Source organism: Chaetodon trifascialis, chromosome 13, assembly GCF_039877785.1.
Source record: "Chaetodon trifascialis isolate fChaTrf1 chromosome 13, fChaTrf1.hap1, whole genome shotgun sequence".
In the NCBI taxonomy this organism is placed as follows: domain Eukaryota; kingdom Metazoa; phylum Chordata; class Actinopteri; order Chaetodontiformes; family Chaetodontidae; genus Chaetodon; species Chaetodon trifascialis.
The window spans coordinates 8,049,571-8,070,587 of record NC_092068.1 but is presented as its reverse complement, the minus strand read 5'-3'; the positions used below and the strand labels follow the sequence as shown (position 1 = coordinate 8,070,587).

The window sequence follows — 21,017 nt, the reverse complement described above, 5'->3', positions numbered from 1 at the left end:
AAGTACAGTTAGTAATTCAGCCGGTGTGATAGCTCCGCGCTCCGGTTCGTCCCTGTATCAAGAACAAACGAACTCCACTCTGCGACTGGTGACGCAAGTTTCCCGCCCTCACTTCTGCTGTGCTGTGCGTGCGAAAGTTAACAAAATAGTGTTTTCACAGAGATTTTACTTTTGCTGTATTTTATATTCGTTGGGAGTTTGTCACTGGCCAATGATGCCTTCCACTCATGACTGGATTAACAACCCTCTCACTGTTGTTGAAGGGATGTTTGGTAAGACATACACCGGAACTTCACTCCTTGACAGCCAACGTTAACGCGTGAACCTAGCTAGTTAGCTAGATGGCTACGTACCATGCTAACGAACACGCTCATTACTTGTACTTTACGTTAGCCGTATTTTCCCTATGCTTTAGAATCGTTTCTCGAAACTAACGTTTCTGCGGGCTTTAATTGCCAACGCTGCTTTGTTGCAGCCGGTAACCACACTAGTATTACTTTTAAATACAAGAAGCAGTGCCGGGTGTGTAGTTTCATCCGAGGACCCGAGTGTACACTGAAAATCCACAACATGGTGCATTCACGGGTCCACAGAGAGTCTTGAAGTTGTTTCATATTTACCTCTCTGGATGCAGTCACAAGGGTCGGATATAGCTTTATGAGATATTTATGTCTTACCTTTCAGAGGTTGTCAAAAATTGGTGCCACCATCAAAAGCAAGCAGTAATGTTTGTGGAAAGTGCTTGTGGATGCACAGTATATTCTGTAAAAGCCATCAATGTGGACTTTTCTTACTCATCCATAAATGGGACAATCCTGATGTGTTTTTTTAAAATAAGAGTCAGTTTTGGCCAGACTGATTAAGGTTTTAAGTCGAGCAACTTTTAAATGATATGTATCTAAAACATTTTTAACATTATAGTTTAATTCTGTTACTAATTTGACAGTCATACAAAAAGTTCACAAAAATGGCAATTTCACGCACAACAAATACTGGGCCAGTTGATACTGAGGCTGTTTGGATGCCTCTCAAACAAATGTAAATGTTAAATTGTCAGAAATTCTTCATACCAGCACAGTTATACTCTGAACTAACTTTTGAATTTCTTCCATCCTTATGTTGTCAGCTTTTTTATGTGTGCATTAACGAACATTACCAATAGTGGTTAATAATAATGACTAGTTTCTGTTACTGAAAATGATCGATAACGTGATGCTGTTGTTGATGTTTTAGCTGCTTCCCAGAACAATCCAAACTCTGGATGGGAGGCGAAGGCGGTTGAATTCTTTAAAGCTCAGCTGAAAGAGAAGGACGCTCACACCTGGGTAATGTAGCTCTGGGATCTGATTAGCATATAAATTCCACAAAAGACGCTTGTATAGTGTCGTCTTCAGCACGCTTGCTGGTTAATGCCCGCCGTCTTCATTTTGGTGCAGGTCCCATCTCTGAATGATGTCCCTCTGCACTACCTGAAGCCCAACAGCCTGGTGAAGTTTCGTTGCTTAATCCAAGACATGTTCGATCCAGAGTTCTACATGGGAGTGTATGAGACTGTTGATCCAAATACAAAGGCTAAAGTAAGCGCTTCCTTGTTCTCTTCTGTGCAGCTATTTGCATGAGTACAGCGCTGTTGTGTGTCCAGTGCGGGATGTTTTGCATTTGATAATGTGCCGTCATGTTATCATCTTATTTTACTGTCTGAATAGGTGTTGCGATGCGGGAAGTACAAAGATGTGACAGAATGTGGGGTAAGTCCGCCTCTGCCGAATCAATCAAGAGATCCAAAAATACCTCCGTTCAGCTTCGGCTTTGCTAATCGCAGCGTGTGTTTATCTCCAGGTGGATTTTAACTCCAGAAACACCGTGACTGCAGAGAGACAGACCTTCTACTGTGTGCCAATCCCTGGAGAAAATCCCTGGGTGAAAGAGATATCCTCCTCTTGTCCAGATTATGACCAACCTGCCTGATGGCAACGCTGCTCAGAGCCAGCATTTTGTCACATGTTGCCCGACTGGTGTTGGAAGTATTTTTGAATCCTGCTCGGTAGCTTTCCTTAATTCTGCCGTACAGCTATGCCAGCTCCAGCCAAGCGAGGGTGCTTCCTTCCACCTCGTATGCGCCGACCAGACAGAAACGCAGCTACGAGGAAGACGATGACGACATGGACACACAACCGCAGAAGCAGAGGGAGCCACATACGGGTATGAAGTGCAGTTTATGTGAGTCTGGACAAAAACATAGCTGAGTGCAAAACACAAGCATTGTCTGTTTGGTCTTTTAAGAGACAGGAGTCTTATGTTTTGTCGTGTTCCTCACAAAGATGTTTTACATGCGTTAAAGAAACCTAAAGCTGACTGCTCCCCCTCTTGCTGCAGGCCCTCAAGGCCCCACAGACCAGCACGGCAATGGTGACTGTAAGCGGCAGGAGACAGAAGCTCCTTCCAGCCAGACGGCGTCCGCCTCCCATCTCGACCTCAATTTCCCCCTACCAGGAGAGAAAGGCCCCTCCTGCCTTGTCAAGGTGCGTGGTTGGCACCTTTTCACTTCTGGCCTCATTTTCTGTAACCTGGATTTTTAGAGTTATTAGTGGATGATTCATCTTACTTCAGACATTTGTTCTAAGAGGTGATTTCAGAGACGAATGGCAGTCTCTGAGTGTAGAACAGAAGCTAAAAGGTACGTGTTGTTGGCAGGTGTACGAGGACTGGGACAGCTTCAAACTGAACGACACGCTGGAGGTGTACGGGATCCTCTCTGTCAGTCCTGCTCTCAGTGCTCTGGCCGACGAGAAGTAAGGCACACTTGGAGACAGGTTCCCCCTCTGGTGGTGACGCGCTTGTTTTGGTGCTCATTCTCGTGGTGTCTACACAGGGACGCCTCCTCATCAGTCCTGGACCCTGCAGAGTGCATGGAGACGGCAGAAGAGCAGAGAGTGCACAGCCCACCGGCCTCACTTGTTCCTCGCCTCCACATGCTCTACGCCAGGCCACTGCCACACAACAACCCCCTGCTGCCGTCTGCCACCTTGGACGACAACAGTGCCCGTAAGGACAAATGGAGCATGACTGTTGCTTGATGACCAAATGTATCTTTTCTTTTTCTGCTGCGTGGATGTGACTGTCAGAGCCAGGGAAATATTGCTATAAAAGTTGAGAAAATGTCAGCTTAGTAAAAAAAGTCCTTAAAATTTTCCACATTGAGCTCCAGCTCATCGTGCTGTATTACCCAGCAGATGTATAGATTGTGTAGATTACATTTAGATGCACAAAATATTCACTTTTTTTCCCTTATTCCAAAAAGACAACATTCCTGCTAAACTGTTCACATGGGTGTGAAGGAAACCTCCCATTTACATGCAGTCATGCATCCTCCAATTAACGCAATGACATAAATGACTTTCATTAGTTCAACCACTTTCTTGAAAAGGTCAGCATAAAATCCCGCTGATATCCAAGTCCTTCATAATGTTTAAAAGTAGGTGTGTTCCTCCTTTTATGCGTGCGCCTCGACCACAGCCTTACAGGCTGGAGGCTAGACAGCGCACAGAGCTGACCGTAAACATCCAAGAGGCCGTGTACCTTGGAGGTGTGTGCATGGAGTGACTGAACAGTAGCCAAGCTGGTCAGGTTGAGCTAAATACAAATTCATAGCTGGCAGTCATTTACAAAACAAATGGTCTTTTTCCAGACAACTAAATTCATTCTGGCTGTGTTTTTCATGTCTTGTGATGCTGTTATTTGTACACTGCTTGAGTTCAGCTCTTTCCATATAAAAATGCGGAGACGTTAATCTTGTTGCTAATGGACTTGTCTGTCAAGAGAAAATCGGTGAATAATTTATGAAGCAAAAATGCGAGACAAATGCGAAACATTAGCGGTCTCCTGCTGGTTTGAAAACCCTGTTTTAAACAAACAGGCTGCATAAACCTTCGTTACATTCACATTATCATGTCGCCCTCGAGCTGTGTGAGGAAGCAGAAGAAAGGGGCTGTTAAGTCGAAGTTCATGTTGATGTTTTCCACAGTGAAGCTTTTAAAGCACATGTGCCTGTAGAAGCCGTGGGGACTTGTTTTAACTCACTGTTCTTTCTCCTCAGTTTTCTCGTCAACCCTTGGTGAGATGGCCTCTGTCAGGGCGGAGCTGCTCACATACTTCACTCACGTCCTTCTGGGAGACGCCCTGGCTGCCGAGTACCTCATTCTGCATCTCATTTCTGACGTGTACGTGAAATTCAGTCTGTCAAGGTTTTGAAGCTTCATGCTTAAGCCAAGATTCAAGATTCAAGAAGCTTTATTTATCCCGAGGGAAATTGCTGTGCAGCAGTTGCGATAAAAAGTGTAGAAGTAGTACGAGTAAGAGGATACATAAAACACACAACTAAATGCAACCAAGTGCAAGGCACAATTAGAATAATATAGCATGAATAAGGTGAAGAATAACGGAGTAACTAAACACACTAAAATGCAACACTGAATGCAACAAAAGACAGTTAACGTAGGTATATATAATATACAACAATACGCACTGCGACGGTAGTTGCATGAATTGAAATATAAACTGAAATATGAGAATTGAATATAAATGAAATATAACAAGTACAGTCTAAAATAACAAGTACAGTCTAAATACAGTAGAATAAAATTAAGTGATAAAGTGATGTGATGAGCAAGAATTAAAGTGAGTGAGTGATTGTTTAAAGTGATGCCAGTGATAAATATGGTAGTAGATAAAAATAAGAAATAAAAATAAAATACAGCAGCAATAAGACAGAATGTCATTATTCTCAATAATGAACCCAGTCTCTGAATAAAGTGACAGTGAAGATAATGGTAAGGTGACAGGTGACACAGAGTCTCTGCATTGGCTCAGGACACAGAGACACAGGACAGGAGCCTCTTTTTTCATTTCACTGTGTTGTCGATTGTCCCGTAGGTACACGAGGCGGGATGTTCTCCCACTGGGCAAGTTCACCTTGAACCTGAGCGGCTGTCCCAATGTCGCCTCGTACACTCAGCGTTTCTACCAGATCATCCAGCAGCTCGTGCCCTCTGTGAGTGAACTTTGCCCCTGCAAGCAACCGCCAGAACTGCGAGGTTTACTTATTTATGTGTCTGATTAAAATGAAAGACACTGAAAGTTTTTTTTTTCTCCTGCAGTCGTATTATCTGGGCATGAGCCTCCAGAACATGAACCAGATGCGGTTGGTGCCTAAGAAGGACTATGTGGCCAATCGGCTAGTGAGTGGAGCCCTGCAGCTGGCCAGAAACACCTCCCTCTTCCTGGATGAAACCCAGCTGGAGCAGGGACAGCTGGACACAACAGGTGAGGCTTCTAGAAGCCACAAGGGGACGACACTGAGAGGATCAACTAAGGAGCTAATGCCCTCTCTGCAGCCTGTACACACTGTCGGTGCGCTTTGACTGAGCTGACACTAACCAGGTTGGACATTCGTCTGTGTGTGTTTTTGTTGTGTAGGTGTGCGTAACGTCACGGCCCTGGGGAACCTGATCTCGTGGCAGAAGGTTGATTATGACTTTAACTACCACCAGATGGAATTCCCCTGCAATATTAACGTGCTCATCGCGTCAGAGGGCCGCTCGCTGCTACCGGTGAGGACAAAGAGGGATGAGGCGTGCAACCGCAGGGCGAAAACCCACCCCTGCCCACCACTGACCCACCCCCACCGACCTACCCTCCCCGGCATGGCCAGGGAGGGTCAGGTTTCGTTCAGCCTCTCATGAGAGCGAGCCGCGTCTGACGCTGGAGGTTGTTTCCAGCCAGCGTCACACAGTCATCTCAGCCACCATTGGTGGGCCACAGCAAGCCCTACAGCAGGCAGCTTTAGCCCATGTCTCGCTCTGTTGCGAACAGCTCGAAGAATGTGCTGTGTGCTATTCCTGTGTGTTGGTCTAACAGGTTGCCATGGCTGCAGCTGTGTGCCACAGGAACAATCCTGAGAGAGGCGTCAGGCTCGGCCATCTATTAGCCCTGCCGTGAGGGGAAGCACGCTGTAAACAACTCCCAGGGTTGATTAGAAGTCAGGAGTAGATGTCTGTGGTGACACTGCATAACTATCAGCTGATGAGCAGCTGGGGGTGGGGGTTTGGGGTGGGTCAAGCTGATCAGATGCTTCACGGTCAGCTCACCAAGGCTTTGCTCCTGTCTGGTGTGCCATGAAGGTTTGAGAATATGCCAGAGGAGGCGTGCACACAGCGGGCAGGGCCTGATTCTGCATAGCAACACGTGTAGAGCAAAAACTAGAAATGCACATAGCTTTACGATACACAATTGTTCCCTGGCACGGTGTCAATACTTCTCTTTCTCTCACTCCACAGTCAGACTGTCACATTCACCTCCAGACCCAGGTGACCCCAGCCCACGTGGAGGAGTATCTCAGCAGCATCCACATGCATTCGCAGGCTTCGCCGCAGCTGAACAAGTTCAGACTGTACCTGAGCGTGGCTCGCCAGCTAGACTACAGTATCTCTGATGAAATGACAAAGGTGAGATGTGCTGTCATCCTCAGTCTGAGTGGCACACAAATTAGTGAAAGGGGGAAGAACTGCCTGATTCACACCTGGAGGTTGATGTTAAAATGACATCAGTATGATACGTGGAACTAGTTGTTTGCAGGTCTGTTGTTCTTTCATGTACCCAGCCGTACATAAGCATTGCTGTCCTTCAAGTGCTTGTGCTTTTCTGGTGTCCTCAGTCAGTTGAGGACGACTTTGTAGACATGAGGAAGGACGACCCCCAGAGCGTATCTGCAGAGGACCTCCACAGGATGCTGGTTGTGGCAAGGTGGGCTGATAAAGTTTATATAAGCTTTTATCCACTCTTTTAAAAGGCAACGTGTTAAATAAACACTACAATAAGTCATTCTGACCAACACTGAAAATGCCAGATATGCTCAGCAGTCATCACAGTATTTGGAGCGTTCATTTCTGCGGGCTGAGTGTGTCTGAGTGGGACGTGGCTGACTGTGTCTCTGCCTGCAGGTTGCTGTGTCTGAGCCTGGGACAGACCTCTCTGTCCAGAGACAGCTGGCTGAGAGCCAAACACATGGACGCGCTGCGGAGGAGCCGGGTGGAGCAACACAAGTGTGTCAACGGCAACGAGCCGTGATCGCTCAGACCAATGAGACGGCTTTTCTTTTTCTTTTTGATACTTCAAAAGAGATGTTTGTAATAAAGATGTTTTTCATATGCCAGAAATACTTCATGTTGTTTGTTTTTTTGTTTTTTTTACCATACTGAGTTTCAGATAAGATTTGCACATATTTTCACTCAATGGACTGATGGGTTGCAGTTTGTACGTGCAGTAACATCTCAGTGTGCATCATCACTTCGCTTTAAATTCACAGCTGGCTCTGCGGTTTATAACATCGTTGCTGCAGACCAGACTTTACAAAAAAAAAAAAAAATTTTAACCTTAAAATATGGAAATAAAGTAATGAGGTCTGGAGGATTATCTCCTGTAATGCATTTCCTCCTTGAGACAGTATACATTTCACCAGCTGCCAGCTTATATAAAGAGCAGACCGGCTGGCTTGGAGACTTCCTGTTAATGGATTTGACAATAAACCTCGTGCAACACTTGTTCACTCACATACTTTTTATTCCAATAGAATATCTTCCTAAACAAAAAGTGTACAGTGCATTTTGTTATCAAGTAACACACCCAGAGAGGATAAGAATAAATAGGATACTTTAATGTACAATACAATCTCAGTACACTGTGGAAAACAATGACAGCAGTCAGTTGGTAAAGAGGAGCGATATGACCACAGACATTCGGATGGAATGGTACTAATGCTAGAAAATGTGCTTAAACAGTGCAAATGAAATGGTATAAGACCGAGTCACATGATCATTTGTCATGGTCTGGGGTCCTAATGGGAGTGAAGGGCAAGCATAGACAAGAAATGAAGAGGTGATTGCAAAAGCACTTGGTGTAAACAAAGGGAAAGGAGAAAAATCTCACCCAGCAAATACAGGATCGAATATAACTGCCAGCTTTTGCATATAAAACCAGACACCAGCACTCCAGCATTGTGGTCTCTATCAGGAATGTTGAGGATTGCTGTTCGTTTAGCTTCATACAGCCAGTTTAGAATAAGCTTCTGCTCTGCTTGAGAACTGCTCCAGTGTTTGCAATCCTAAAGTGAAGTTTAAAAAACGCCCTTTACCCTCTGCATTAAAACTTTGCATTACAGCTATTAACCTTAAAGCTTTGGCAGCACCACGCACTATCAGCAGGTTCAATAACTATATAAGGTAGCACCCACAAAGCAGCCTACGGTCTCACTTAACACAATTATACTCAGATAAAATATACAAGTATCCCACAACTTATCTGCTGGTGAGCAAGCTGAAAGCAGAAAACAGGCAAATGTAAGACAAAAGTATGAAATATGTGAGTTTATCTTGGGATATTTCAGCTTGAAGCAAACCGGATTATTATCGTAAACAGACACCGACATACACAGCAGTGGGAGATAAGGTGGCCATGGTTCATTATATCTGTGGGACTGTAACAAGGTCATGGGGGAGTTTAACGGGCGACTGATGAGGCAAACCCTCACTTCCTCAGGCTAAAAAAAAGGACAATATAACAATATATACGGCTTCATAGCACATAAAAATAACTCGGGCTCTAAGGCGAGCGCTCCTAAATACCAGCAGCGGGGATGCTCCAACACACACTCACATATACTGCACAGTGCATACACGCAGCCAACACACAAGCCGGCTCACTTCCATGGAGAACGTATGTGCCAGTAGGTGAAATATCCCAAGGTAAAGCCTGATGCCATACAGTAACCCTGAACATGATCGTTTATACAGTACACCAAATGTAACATGTTAGAATGGACTTAAAAAGGTAGATTTTGCCATAAATACCTGATATACATAATCCCACTTCAATTCCCTGTTAAGGCAAATATGCTTTCAGTTTGGGGAGTGCATAAAGCGTCAGTGTTTCTAGTAACTGGGTGGGTGCAATTGCATATATACCTACTATATGCTACTCTCCTGTCTCAAACATGTCAACGTCATGTCAAACATGGGTTAGGGCTCCGTTCAAACAAACCCTCATCGTTCATTAGAACAACTGTGAGCTGAATAGTTACTTCACCTCATAGATATCTATCAAAAACAACGGCAACCAGTAGTTTTCTGGTTATTCATACTGAGCACAGACAGTACTGGGCCTTTTCTTTTCAAAATATAGTGCTGACACCTCTTTGAACAAGCTGCCACCCTACCATCGTTACAAAAAGCTTAAGGGAAGGCTCTACTCAGGGAACAGATAAACAGACAATACTCACTGTACATATCGACAGCCAGATGACTCTTACTAAGGTCTTGTGCAGTCATTATGTCTAAAACGGTATATCTTCTAAGTTACACTTGACAACATTGATATTACATCGGATAACTACGTACGGTATGTCGTCTGGATAGTTTCTGACAGCTATACAAAGGGTAGGGGTCAACGGCGAATTGACCTCAGAGAATCACGAAAGATATCTGGAGTCTACAACAACTGTTACAAATTGAAGGTTATTACGAGGTCTATATCACAAATGCCAACGAGTGGCCTGCACATACAGGAAAACATACAGTACATGATAAAGTCAGAGTTGGTCTTTCAACATGCAGCTCATGTTTACCTGCCTTCTGTCAATATCAGCTGTTACCATGAACCTCACATGCAAGCACTGTGGGTAAAATAACTTTTTCCTTTTTCCATGAAGGATAGTGACATGTTTACATGCACAAAAACACTTCTCACTCCGGAGGTACACAACCTAAACGGCTTCCTATGTCTTCGTTATTAGGAAATCCTAATGAGAATATCATTATGATGATGATGATGTTATATTATGATGTACTTACAGGACAATTGGCTTTAGCGGTGGCAGTATTTCTGGAGTGATTAGTGATCTGGATGCATACACACCCATTTCAATCAAATGTTCTCATTGACACACGGGAATTGTAACAGATTCCTCGAAGACTTATTTTCCCATGTGCCACTGTTAGACTCATCCTAGACACTAAGGACTAATGTTTTGAGACATTTACATCAGAAATGTCATCGTATAACCATTACTGCAATTTCCATACAGACAATTGATTATTAAGCCATAAAAGAAAAAAGAGGTCATCTGACACTTAAATCAATCAGTGCGCAAGGCTGGATGGCAAAAGGGATACGAGCTGAATGTCTCTTATGGACCAGGCAATCAGTGCTCCATAATCATGTGCATGTAAACATGGTCACTGTTGGGCTTTAGGATGCATTTGTAAGTTCTGTACATAAACATGGGCAATTTCAAATGAGGGGGAAATTTTAGAGAGCATTTATTTGCCAAGTAGTGACGCTATGTGCAAGCTTTTGCTACTGCTACCATACAGGAAGTTTCAACACGACGTGTGACTACAAAATCCTGCTACAAGGAAAGCACTAGATCTGAATGATCCTGGTCTGGCACTGTGTAAACATTGCCCTCAGCTCACTCTCCTGGGCTTCGTTAACAGTGTCTGGCTCTGGGCTCTTCTGTACCTTTGCCACAGCAAAGTTGATGCCCTGGGTGAGTCCGGCCTGAGTGAGGCTGGCCACCTGGACCATGGAGCTCTTGATCTTGGCAAAGGGGGACACCACTCGGCTGCCGTTGCTGTCGGCAGGTGAAGGGCCGAGGCTGCCCTCCATCTGTGAACTCAGACTCCTCTGAGAGCTTCCCGAGGCCGCAGAGCTTGGCTTCTGGATGGAGAGGAGGTTGGAACTGGAGGTAGTGGACTCGACGTCGAGCTGGGATGGCCTGGGGAGCTGGGGCTCCTCCTGCCGATGCTGTGGTGGCTCTGAACTTGGCTGCCTGTTTGAGTCTGCTGGCGTCTTATTCTGCACGGGCGGTGCGGGGTTGAGTCGGGGGACAGCAGCTGGGGGCTGCTCTCCAAACACCTCAACAGGTTTGGTCTGTGCATCCTGGATAAACTGGTGGCAGTAGGCATCAATGGGAGTCCCAAAGTCAATCAAAATGGCCTCTTCAGCTACCGAGGCGGCCCCTGGGGACTTGTCATCACTGACTTGAGTGGGGCTTTCCTGCTTCCCATCGCAGCCAGTGACCCGGATAACAGAGGGGATATTTAGCTCCACGCTACCAATAGACTGGGAGCGACTGCCCAGTCGGGGGTTTGATGCTACAATGCCGCAGCTGGGCAGCACATAGTCCACATTTTCTAAAGAACCAGAACACGGATGCTCCGGGTCAGAATTATAGGAGTCAGAGTCAGAGGAGATTTCAGAGTGGTCGTCACCGATGTCTTTTAGGGCTCCCGTGCCAGGGTTGTTATCCGATGTCTCCAAGCTGCTGTCCGACTTCCACAGGTTCACGTGCATAGTTGGCTTCAGGAAATTGACTTTTACATCAGGCTTAGAGAAGTTGCCCAGCTTCCCGAGGGGCTTGAAGGTGCCAATGTTTACGTTTGTCTTGGTCTGTTTCACTTTCTGATTGAGAGAGGAGAATTTGTTGAGGAGGAAACTTTTGCCCTGCGCCAGACCAGAGCTACCCTGGACCTGGTCAGCAGGTTTGTTCTGGATGCCCATTATATCCTCATGAGGTTTACTCTGCCGCCTGGAACACACATACAAACAATGTAAGGTCTCGTCTCTGGCTGAAAGTTCAAGTTGTGCTACGATAGCTAAAATGTTTTATCTTCATTACATTCAAATATGTGAAAAAGAGACAGAGATGAATGTAATCATCTTACTGGGCAGACATTAGTTCTCACCTCTCCAGCTTCTTCTCAACCACAGGAACATCCAGTCCCGTGGCTTGTTTAGTTATGCGCAGCATCTCAGCTATGCATTGTAACGTGTCTGAAATGTAACACAATGTAAGTCTTAATCCGTACACAGTATACAGAGTTTATGACCCGGAAAGTTTTTGTTTAAAGAATTCCATCCTACCTTTGCCATCATCCTCAGGGTTTCGCGTGGCCGCTCTCAGTGTGTGAAAGTATCCACTCGTCTCTTCATTCCTGTAATGCAAACGCATGCAGCAGAACTTTGGCTTCCCAAACAGAGTCGGCTCTGGACCTGTAAAAGAAAACGCAACTTGTAACTTCCATTTTCAGTGTGAATCATAATCAGCGGAGATATTGCTAAAAGGTTACTGAGAAACTGTTAAGCACACTTTCAGGAAGTGTTGGGTGACTCAGTGAGTACAAGAACCCTCACTTCTGCTTTGAGTCTAACTACTTACCAATTTCGATCTTTTCCAAACCCTCTAAATTGAGGCGCTGGTATTGGTTGACTTTATCTGCTTCTTCATCATAGCTGCGACCAAATAAATGCAAACATCAGTGAATCTATGAGAACAAATTTTAAAGAAAATTGGTGGATTTTAAATCGGACTTACTAAGCAATGTAATAGGCTTTGTCAGACAGAAGCAGCAGCACATCCACATCTTTGTTGGTTGCATCAACAAGGCTGGAGGGAAATATGAAAACAGTATCATGAAAAGAGTTCTTTAGAAAGTACTGAAACAAAGTATGAATAGTACAAAAGTTGCTCATCGTCTACATCCCTGATGGTATTAGGTTAGTAAGTAATCAGACAGGGCAGCTAGCCACTAACCTCATGTCACAATTGATGAGGGCCCAACCTCCATGAAACTTCTCGTCATCAGGCAGCAAAAGCTGCATGTAGGTCTGCAGCAGGAGGCTGACCTGCTCCTGTGCTCCCCTCTGGCTCTCTTTCTCTTTCTCTTCATGCTCCTTCTCCTTGCTGAAGATGGAGTAGAGGTCCTCTGTCACTGGCAGGCCCATCATTAGGTCTGCAGGGAGAGGAGGAGCATTCGGAGTCAATCAAAGATCAGCCTTGGGACAACATGGGTCCAGATGGATGGATACAGTTATAGTGTCTGTTATTCTGTACCGATGACTGCTTGTCTGTAAGCATCCCTAAAGCGGTTCAGATAGTAGCGGTTGGCTGAGTTCACGCCATCCTTCATCACGCCAGCCAGTTTCCTTTCACCCGTCCTGGTGAAATCGCCCTGAAAAACATCACACCGGGTCTTTAAATATCTGTTTTGATTTAGCTTTGAATTGTGACCCACTTTTAAGTCCTGAAGACATAGTCCATGTTTGCCATTCTGATGCTGTGTTTAAGCTACTGCAGAGTCCTGTTAGAGACAGCTTACGTCTTACAGCTCAAGCTATCTACTGAACAGCTGACTGTGCCAAATGAAGACGCCATTCTTCACTACTGTTTGTTTAAGCATTCGCCAGACGTGAACGTGCGTGCAAAGACAATGATGTCACCTTGAGTGCTGCTGTGCCTGCGTATTGTCTGCTGATGGTGTCTCCATTGTTGGCCCACATGATCTGATAAATCCTGTAGCATTTGAGAGGCAGAGGCTGCTCTGGAGGCATCACACCCAGTTTCTTCAGCTGCAGGAAGAAAAGAGACATTTTTATTCATGATGATGCTGCTAAAACTGAGGGCACGGGTTGATGTCTATCTTTCTGTTTGCACTGCCTCAGCGAGAAAGGTCAGCCTGTATCCACTTTTACGAACTGCTCAATTTGCCCTTGTATTGGCTCATTTAATGTAATCCGAGATGAATATGGTGGAGTAAGATGAAAAGATTACGGGTGTATAAACTATGGTCACGTTGGTGCTTAGTAAAGCTCTGTTCTACTACCTCTGCTGTTATTGCTGTATGAACACCAAAAGTCTGCCATTTGTGTGGAATCTGATGAGCAAATACATGCAGATGTCAGTAATCTGTCGTACAAATACCAAGTCTGAAGCCTACAAACTAACAAAGATGAGGACTCATGATGCCAAAAGAATCTTGTGAATCATGCTTGCAACTTTACTAACGCACTTTGTAATCACAGCTTTAGAAAGCAGTCATGTAAAATAAGTCAATGACGTTCATGAGGATGTTGATTATTCCGTATTACTAATGCTGATATTATTGAGATAATTAAATCAAATTTAGAAAGCAGTACCTACATAATGACAAACGTTATGTGTCGTGAGAAATGTATGTTCGTTTCTTTGCCTGGATCCAAACAAGGAACAGATCTCACCTGCTGCTCCATCACCACCCGAGCAACAGCCGCCTGGACCACGTTGGTCCTGTCGAGACAGTCCATACAATTGACTCTGAAGATACCCTCCTGCTTGCAGATGACTCCAGCCTGATCCACCCTGACAGAGGAAGATACATTCATCACAGGATGCATTCACAGTCAGACTCTGATCTTTAAACAGGACAGCCAAGACACATGGTAGCCTACTGGTGCTTCACTGTTTTCTAACAAAGCAAATCATCCCTCAGTGAAGATGAAGAAGAGTTAATGTTATCATTTCCCTGAAAAATACAGAATACATGACACATACCAGGCCCACTTCATGTCAGTGATGATATCAGAGATTGCATCCGTCAGGATTTGCACATTCTCAAACTTCATACCTCGGCTGTGAAACAGGATATAAGAAGCATAAAGGGGAAGTAAATGCACTGCAGTATGAAACAGACTGTTTCGAATACATTCATGAACAAGTTACGCAACTGACAAAATTGTATGTTACCAGTGTTCGTGGAAGTCAAATGAAACGTATGTGAGGTTTGGGTTGTTGTAAAGCAGAACTTGCTTCAGATATGAATCACCAATTATTTTCTCCCGTCCACTTTGGTCCACTAAGTTAATGATGACCTGAAGGAAACAATAAAAAGCTGTAGGTGAGTCTTGTGTGTAACATGTTTTCCTTTCTTTGGAAACACGCTGACATGCTAAATGTTAAATGAAGGACAATTAAATCACGATTTTAATGGCACCTTATCGAATGGACAAGGTTGACTAAAGTTTGAGTCTGGGATCTGTAAAAGGGCAAAAGTTCAGCCAAAAGCTTAAATAACAGAGCTGCTACATAGCAGCAGCATCTTTTCTCTTTGCAAGTCACAACACAATTTAAAAAAATCTGTATTAATATATTTTCAGACTGACTTATAAACATACTAATAACATTACCAAATCCAGTCTACTTTGTCTGCTAGAACCTTGGGTGGTAGTGTAACCACAGTGGTAATACATTTTAAATAACAATCCTAACACCAGACTGATGCATAAACAGTCAATAACTATGCTAACCATATACCCAGACATACACCTGGGCAAAACAAACCCACCTGCGTCTTGTAGAGTTTAAGTTGTTCTTCAAAGTGAGAAGCAAAGTAAGACATGGTCTCCTTCTCTCCTGAAACATGAGGGAAAATATGCACACACTTGTTCAGCTCAAGTTGTCCTTACTTGAATATATAAGTTCACTGCAATTTAAATTAACATTACATTCACTGAGCTACGTCATGCAGAATCTGCTCACATAAGTACATCAACTGTAAAGGACAGTGAAGCCATCTCAGGTCAACCAACCAACCATGCACAAGTGAAACCTTCCTTCATATCCATGAATTTCTCCCACATTAATTCACCTGAACATAGAGCAAAATCCCCATAATCCAAACTCTAATTTCTCCCAATGTCAACTGGTAAAACAAATTTACAGACAAGATAACTATATTTAGTCCATATGTAGGACACAGCTCAGATACACTGGACAGATGTGTGAAAGCATAAGAGAGGACTGATACTGAATGAAATCTCTTTTTTAAGGGACAACTATAAAAAAACTGGAAGTGAAAGGCCCACTGTACTCACACAAAGCCTCTGATAAAACCCTCTCCAAAATACTGTGTGCAAGATAATGCTGTTCTACTGACCTTTCTCTAAGCGTGGCCGGGGATTGTAGCGGTACCCCGCCTGGCTCCAGAAGACGGGCACGGAGCCACGAGTCTGCACAAAGGACAGAGTGTGGCTGTGTACGTGGATTAACTGCTCTGTCTCCACATAGTTAGCCACATGGCCATCGGTATCCACTCCTCTGCGTTTGTACCGCATCCCTTTGGGCATTGAGAGAGCGTCAACACTATTCAGATCATTTATTGTACCACAGATCATGCGTCACTTGAAGAGCATAAAAACTGTTGTCTACCAAGATATTTAAAGCCCTTTTTTCTAGTCCAAGCTGACAGTAACCATCGCTCTACCTGCGCGGTGGCGGCTACGCCTGGAAATCAGGGCCACAGTGAAGCGGGGGTGGATGTCATCAACACAGGTGACCTCCTGTGGTGGTGTCTCTGGGCTGCTCCTCTCTTCATCAGATGTCTCATTGTAGTTCACCACCAGTTCCTCCACCTGAACAAAGCCCTGGATGATTGGTATCACCCAGAAGTCCACCTCTGGCACCTGTGCATTCAGAGAGTTTCCAGGTTGTTAAGAAAGCACTTTACATCCACCAAGTATCTAAAGTAAATAATCTTTTATATCTCAGAGAAGTTACACCCTCTATTCATTGCGTATTTTCATAGTCTTCTGATAAAGCTCTGCTAGTTATCAGCATATGCAACTGCCACGCTAACGCAGCAGGGTCAGCTACGCTCTTTGAGCTAACATAGAGAAACACTGCGTCTGTGTCTGCAATGAGAGAAAACAAACAATAAGCAGTGGTCCTTAAAAATCAATTTACCTGAAGGTCAATAAGGTCTTGGATCATGTGTTTATTCCAGAAGAAACGGTCATCCACCTTTCCCAAACAATAAAAACGATCAATCAGACGCATATGTAAAACAATTCAAAAATAAGGCGACGAGCCAGACGAGCTGTGAGATGCGTTTCTCTCCAAACCTGTTTCCACAGGGGTAAGCTGGACTTGTCCGAGTCTCCCTGACGCTGCACGCTATTTGTCAGGTCGTAGGTCATGCTGTAGTAGAAAGAGTCCGAGTCCATGAATATCTTGTACAGCTCATCCAGCAGCCGCCTCTCCAGACGCTCCTTCTCCTTGTTCTCCTTGACCTGGAAGGCAGGGGAATACTGGATTGGGCAGGTGGATACAAAAGAGTGTTAAGATGACGAAGCAAAGAAAGCAAAGACCGATGAGAACTTCAAAGCCTTGAAAGGTGCTAAAGATAGGAAAAGCAGTGTATGGGGTTGAGGATGACAGAAAGCGTTTTTAAAAAGTCCACAACTAAAAAATACCTTTTTCTTGATGGGCACAGCCACATTAGATTTGATCTGACTGAAAGTCTTCATCAAGAACTTTGACTCATCAGGAGACTGGGCCAGTTTCTCTGGTCTGTCGATTCCAAAATGATGCTTCTTGCAAAGCTGAAAAAGAGGATCCTCTATCAAATTCAACTCTTATGGCTCGGCCGATATTTATAGCAGAATTTGGTACAAGTAAAAAACTACCCTTTACAAATAGACAAAAACAATGCAGTACTCTATAGAATTCTGATATTCCTGAACTAAAGCAGTAAACAATCTAACAGCGACATTGATCTATAGGATTTACAGGCACAGAGGGGGTGGACTGTTCATTCTGCAGCACAGGGACAATGCACAACAGGATGGGGTCTAAAAGTCTACCCAGGAACAATCCTCCTCCTCTATGTTTACTCACTTGAAAATATTCTGTCTCACCGTCCATGAAGCTCCCCTGAAAGACTGAAATCTTAGCAATATTCAACTTCTTTTGTGATCAGTTACAGTGATTTTACGTCTACGATTAATTTTTCAAACCAAACACGTGGCTGAAAATAAAGCTGACCTTTTATTAAAATGAAAGAAAAATCCACAACTCATTTTGCAGTGCCGTCATTCCATCAGAGATGAATCATACACTTACGCATACATGGTATTCTTGGATACATTGAATAACAAATCAGGATTCTCATATTGATTGTCGGAGGGGCTGAATGCAATATTCAAATGCAAGCATGTGAGCATTGCTCCACATGTCTCATTACAGTATTAGTATACACACCTCCAGCTCAAGCTCCTGAGGCTCTTCATCAGAGAGAGGAATGACAGCTATCTTGGTGATCTTGTAGACTTTGTGGTTGCCCGGTAAATGGCCCACGAGAGCTTTCTGTCGGATTAATACGAGGCCGAGAGGAAGATCTGCCAAGAGCAGAGAGAAGAAGGGGGAGTTGCTTCATGGGTGTAAAATTCGCCACATTTTGAAAGGTGTGAAGAAAGCAGCTGCACACCAGCCATTAACTGCAGATTTTTTTAATAAGGTAACACAAGACATCTGGTAAATAAATATTTAAACCATGGTTATCTGAATCTCTAGAATAACATAATTGTTCATAGATTTTCTTGTGATGGGTATAATGTTTAATGTCAAACTTCCCATCCTGAAGCCAACAGAGGCACACCATCAACAAAATCAGATTCATCATCTACTTAAATCATCACCATCAGCTCACCAATCCTAACTACACAATCACTTCCACACGCTAATTCACACCTTCCCTTGTGAGTAAGAGACATACTAAGCACAAGATGATCTGGTAACTCAGACTAGTGCACACAGATGGAAAATACTGGCAGGATTGTGTGTGCTCTGTACAACAGACAAAAAAAAGAAAACTGCTGGGGTGAAATTTTCAAATCAAATGTTTTCCATCCTCCACTTACCTGTGTGAAGCTGTATCTTGCCAATGACGCCTTCTACCAAACCCAAACACACCGGATTCCAAGCTAACAACAGGTCTGTTGCTGAAATAAAGAAATATGGAGATGAAACATCAGAGCATCGGTGTAGCAAGGCAGCTCAGCGAGCTACGCTTCAGGCCAGGAGTCAGTATCAAACATCACATACTGTATGCAACTACAGGACCATAAAAGCCACTTTGCTTTGAGGCCAAAGGTTATCGCTTGAAAGGTTTGAGCATGTCTACCTAAAAACAGTCATGGCTGTGTGATTTTCTGCTGCCATGCTAAAACTTGTTTATAATGCTGAGTAAAACATCCTTAACCTCACAGACTTAAAGGCTTTGTCTTGAGTTTGCAGCACGGTAACAAGCTATAGATAGAGGGATCTCAGTAAACCTGTATAAATCTTGTGGGTGTGTTATTCTTCAAGCACTTCTGCGCAGAAAGTGCAGCGACTACACCTTAAACAATCAAGTGTCATTTTAACAAAGGTAGCGTCTCAGTTCAGTAACATTTTCAGACACCAGGCTGGGTTTGAAGTAAGTCACAGCAGTCGACAGACTCAGTGACTAAAAGGAAAACTGGAATGCCTGACATTGGTGAGCAATTAAACATCACAGTGGAGAAAATTGGAAAAATGTGAAGGGTGTGGCCACGGGTGGAGGACATCGACTGAAGGCAGTCTTAGACAATGACTCTTCCTGTTCCACTCAGCTGAGAATTCCATGTACAGGCTGTGAGGGCCCCACAGGGAAGGTCTCGCAAAGAAAAAACAAACTTAATACTAATAAAAAAAAATACCACAACCACACTCAGAAAGTGTAATATCATGGAAACACTTCACTGTGTGCTTGAGAGTGGAGTGGAAAGCCAGTGAGGAGTGGAAACCCTTTTTCCAATTAAATAATGAAAGAGTGGTGCAACTAAAAACCTGTTCAGGATGGCTGCACAGCCATACAAGACGAACACACGCAGCCTGCCGTGGACTCTAATCAAAGTTTTCTTTTCTTTCAGCAGCTCTTTCACTTCAGCAGTGAATGTGCGATTCCCCCACATTCAGTATTTCACTCAGTATGAAAGTATTACCAGTAGTTTGTCACAGTGATGAGCTGCAGGACTCACTTCTGCAATGTTGTCAAAGTGTAACGCCAGGAGCTGCTTACAGACTTCAGTGACACCTAACATGCTGGTCTGAACCTGTCTGTGCTGTCCCTTCATGCTCTTACACATTACAATGGCATTATAGGTTTCTAATAACTCTCGCCATACTGCAATGGCACGTCTATGAAGCTGTCATATATCAAGCACAGCATATGAAAGCTACATTTCTGTGAGTTTTCACCTTCTCTCAGTCCTGTAGGATGCCTGTTTGGTCCAAAGATGAACCAAAGGGTCAAATTCACTTTTCAGTGAGTAACACAAGAGGCAGAGCACGAAGTTTGGAGTCTGTTTGAGGTGTTGACATTCCCGGAATGACAGTTAGGACGAAGATTTAAAGACTAGGCGCATTCAGCAAAGTCTGTCTCTTCTTTTCCAAACGTGTTTAATGCAGCGGGACGATTTAGAGCCATTCAATGATTGAGACAATGTTTATTTCAGAGGTGAAGGACTGAATTAACGGTTACGACTGAGAGATAAGACTAACCCGCTATGGCGTTTTACATACATGGTGGAAAAACACATCAACAATATAAAGTCTGCCAATTCCAGACAGGCCAAGAAATACACAGCTTTCATTTCCCTCTGAGAGGTAATACTGCCAAATGTTAGTTTCAGGTAAATGGCCGGCTGCGGCAGAGAAAGCTGTCATCCAGTACGTACCAGGTCTGACGGTCATGGTCCCGTCTTTTCGGCTGCACCACAGAGCACGGTCCCCGCTCTGAAGAATATAGTCGTCTTTGGCTTGGAACAGCTCCATTTTGTTCCCTCTACGTTACACAAAAGTAGGTAACTAGCTGGCTTAGCAGCCAGGTACAGGTAATTATCAACTTCCACGTCGTGGAGGTTAACTGTAGCTAGCCAGACGGCGACTGGCTAGCCACGGTTAGCTCGTTCCCCACAGGATGGCGTGCTACAGAGGCTAGCTACCTAGCGAGCTAGCAGCAGCAGCTGGATGCGCGTCGGATTTGTTTATTCCACCTCTACGCATACTGATTATCAAATTCCCTTTCTACCGGAGAAGCATGCCTCCCCGCTGTCATGCTGGTCACAGTAAAGCCACATACACATAAATGGGAGAGACGCTGTCCCAGCAGCTGCTGAGTGAAGACGTAACCGAATTTCCTGCTCTAAACAATAACACGTGACCTGCGCCGTAATTACCGGCGTACAGGTAGTGGAACTTACGTAAAAACTGTTTATATCAGTTACTAAGTCATTGGCGTAATTACTCACTCCATGGCTTATTAATTATATGATCTTATTTTTATTTTGAA

At 44.1% G+C, this 21,017-nt stretch overlaps 2 protein-coding genes across 4 annotated transcripts; one reads left to right on the top strand and one right to left on the bottom strand.

Annotated features, from left to right (window-relative positions):
• Positions 1-128: 128 nt before the first annotated feature.
• Positions 129-7,361, top strand: mcmbp (minichromosome maintenance complex binding protein). The gene is made up of 16 exons (XM_070977659.1): positions 129-272; positions 1,234-1,325; positions 1,437-1,577; positions 1,707-1,748; positions 1,840-1,930; positions 2,071-2,202; positions 2,377-2,522; positions 2,695-2,792; positions 2,873-3,045; positions 4,097-4,220; positions 4,933-5,050; positions 5,157-5,322; positions 5,476-5,609; positions 6,336-6,503; positions 6,713-6,801; positions 6,999-7,361. The coding sequence occupies exons 1-16, from the start codon at positions 212-214 to the stop codon at positions 7,123-7,125; spliced, it is 1,902 nt and encodes a 633-aa protein (XP_070833760.1). The 5' UTR covers positions 129-211; the 3' UTR covers positions 7,126-7,361.
• Positions 7,362-7,690: 329 nt separating this feature from the next.
• On the bottom strand, positions 7,691-20,896 carry inpp5f (inositol polyphosphate-5-phosphatase F). 3 transcript variants are annotated; one of them, XM_070977563.1, is made up of 21 exons: positions 20,404-20,882; positions 18,565-18,645; positions 17,906-18,042; positions 17,543-17,578; positions 17,119-17,247; positions 16,768-16,953; positions 16,610-16,666; positions 16,131-16,329; positions 15,804-15,983; positions 15,213-15,280; positions 14,615-14,739; positions 14,423-14,500; positions 14,110-14,230; positions 13,333-13,461; positions 12,947-13,064; positions 12,647-12,845; positions 12,428-12,499; positions 12,272-12,345; positions 11,977-12,105; positions 11,799-11,886; positions 7,691-11,641 (listed from the first exon to the last, which is right to left on the bottom strand). In XM_070977563.1, the coding sequence occupies exons 1-21, from the start codon at positions 20,498-20,500 to the stop codon at positions 10,474-10,476; spliced, it is 3,471 nt and encodes a 1,156-aa protein (XP_070833664.1). In that variant the 5' UTR covers positions 20,501-20,882; the 3' UTR covers positions 7,691-10,473. The 3 variants fall into 3 exon arrangements, with proteins under 3 accessions (XP_070833664.1, XP_070833667.1, XP_070833666.1); XM_070977566.1 differs by lacking the exon at positions 17,543-17,578 and having other exon boundaries at positions 16,768-16,935; positions 20,404-20,896; XM_070977565.1 differs by lacking the exon at positions 17,543-17,578.
• Positions 20,897-21,017: the final 121 nt, after the last annotated feature.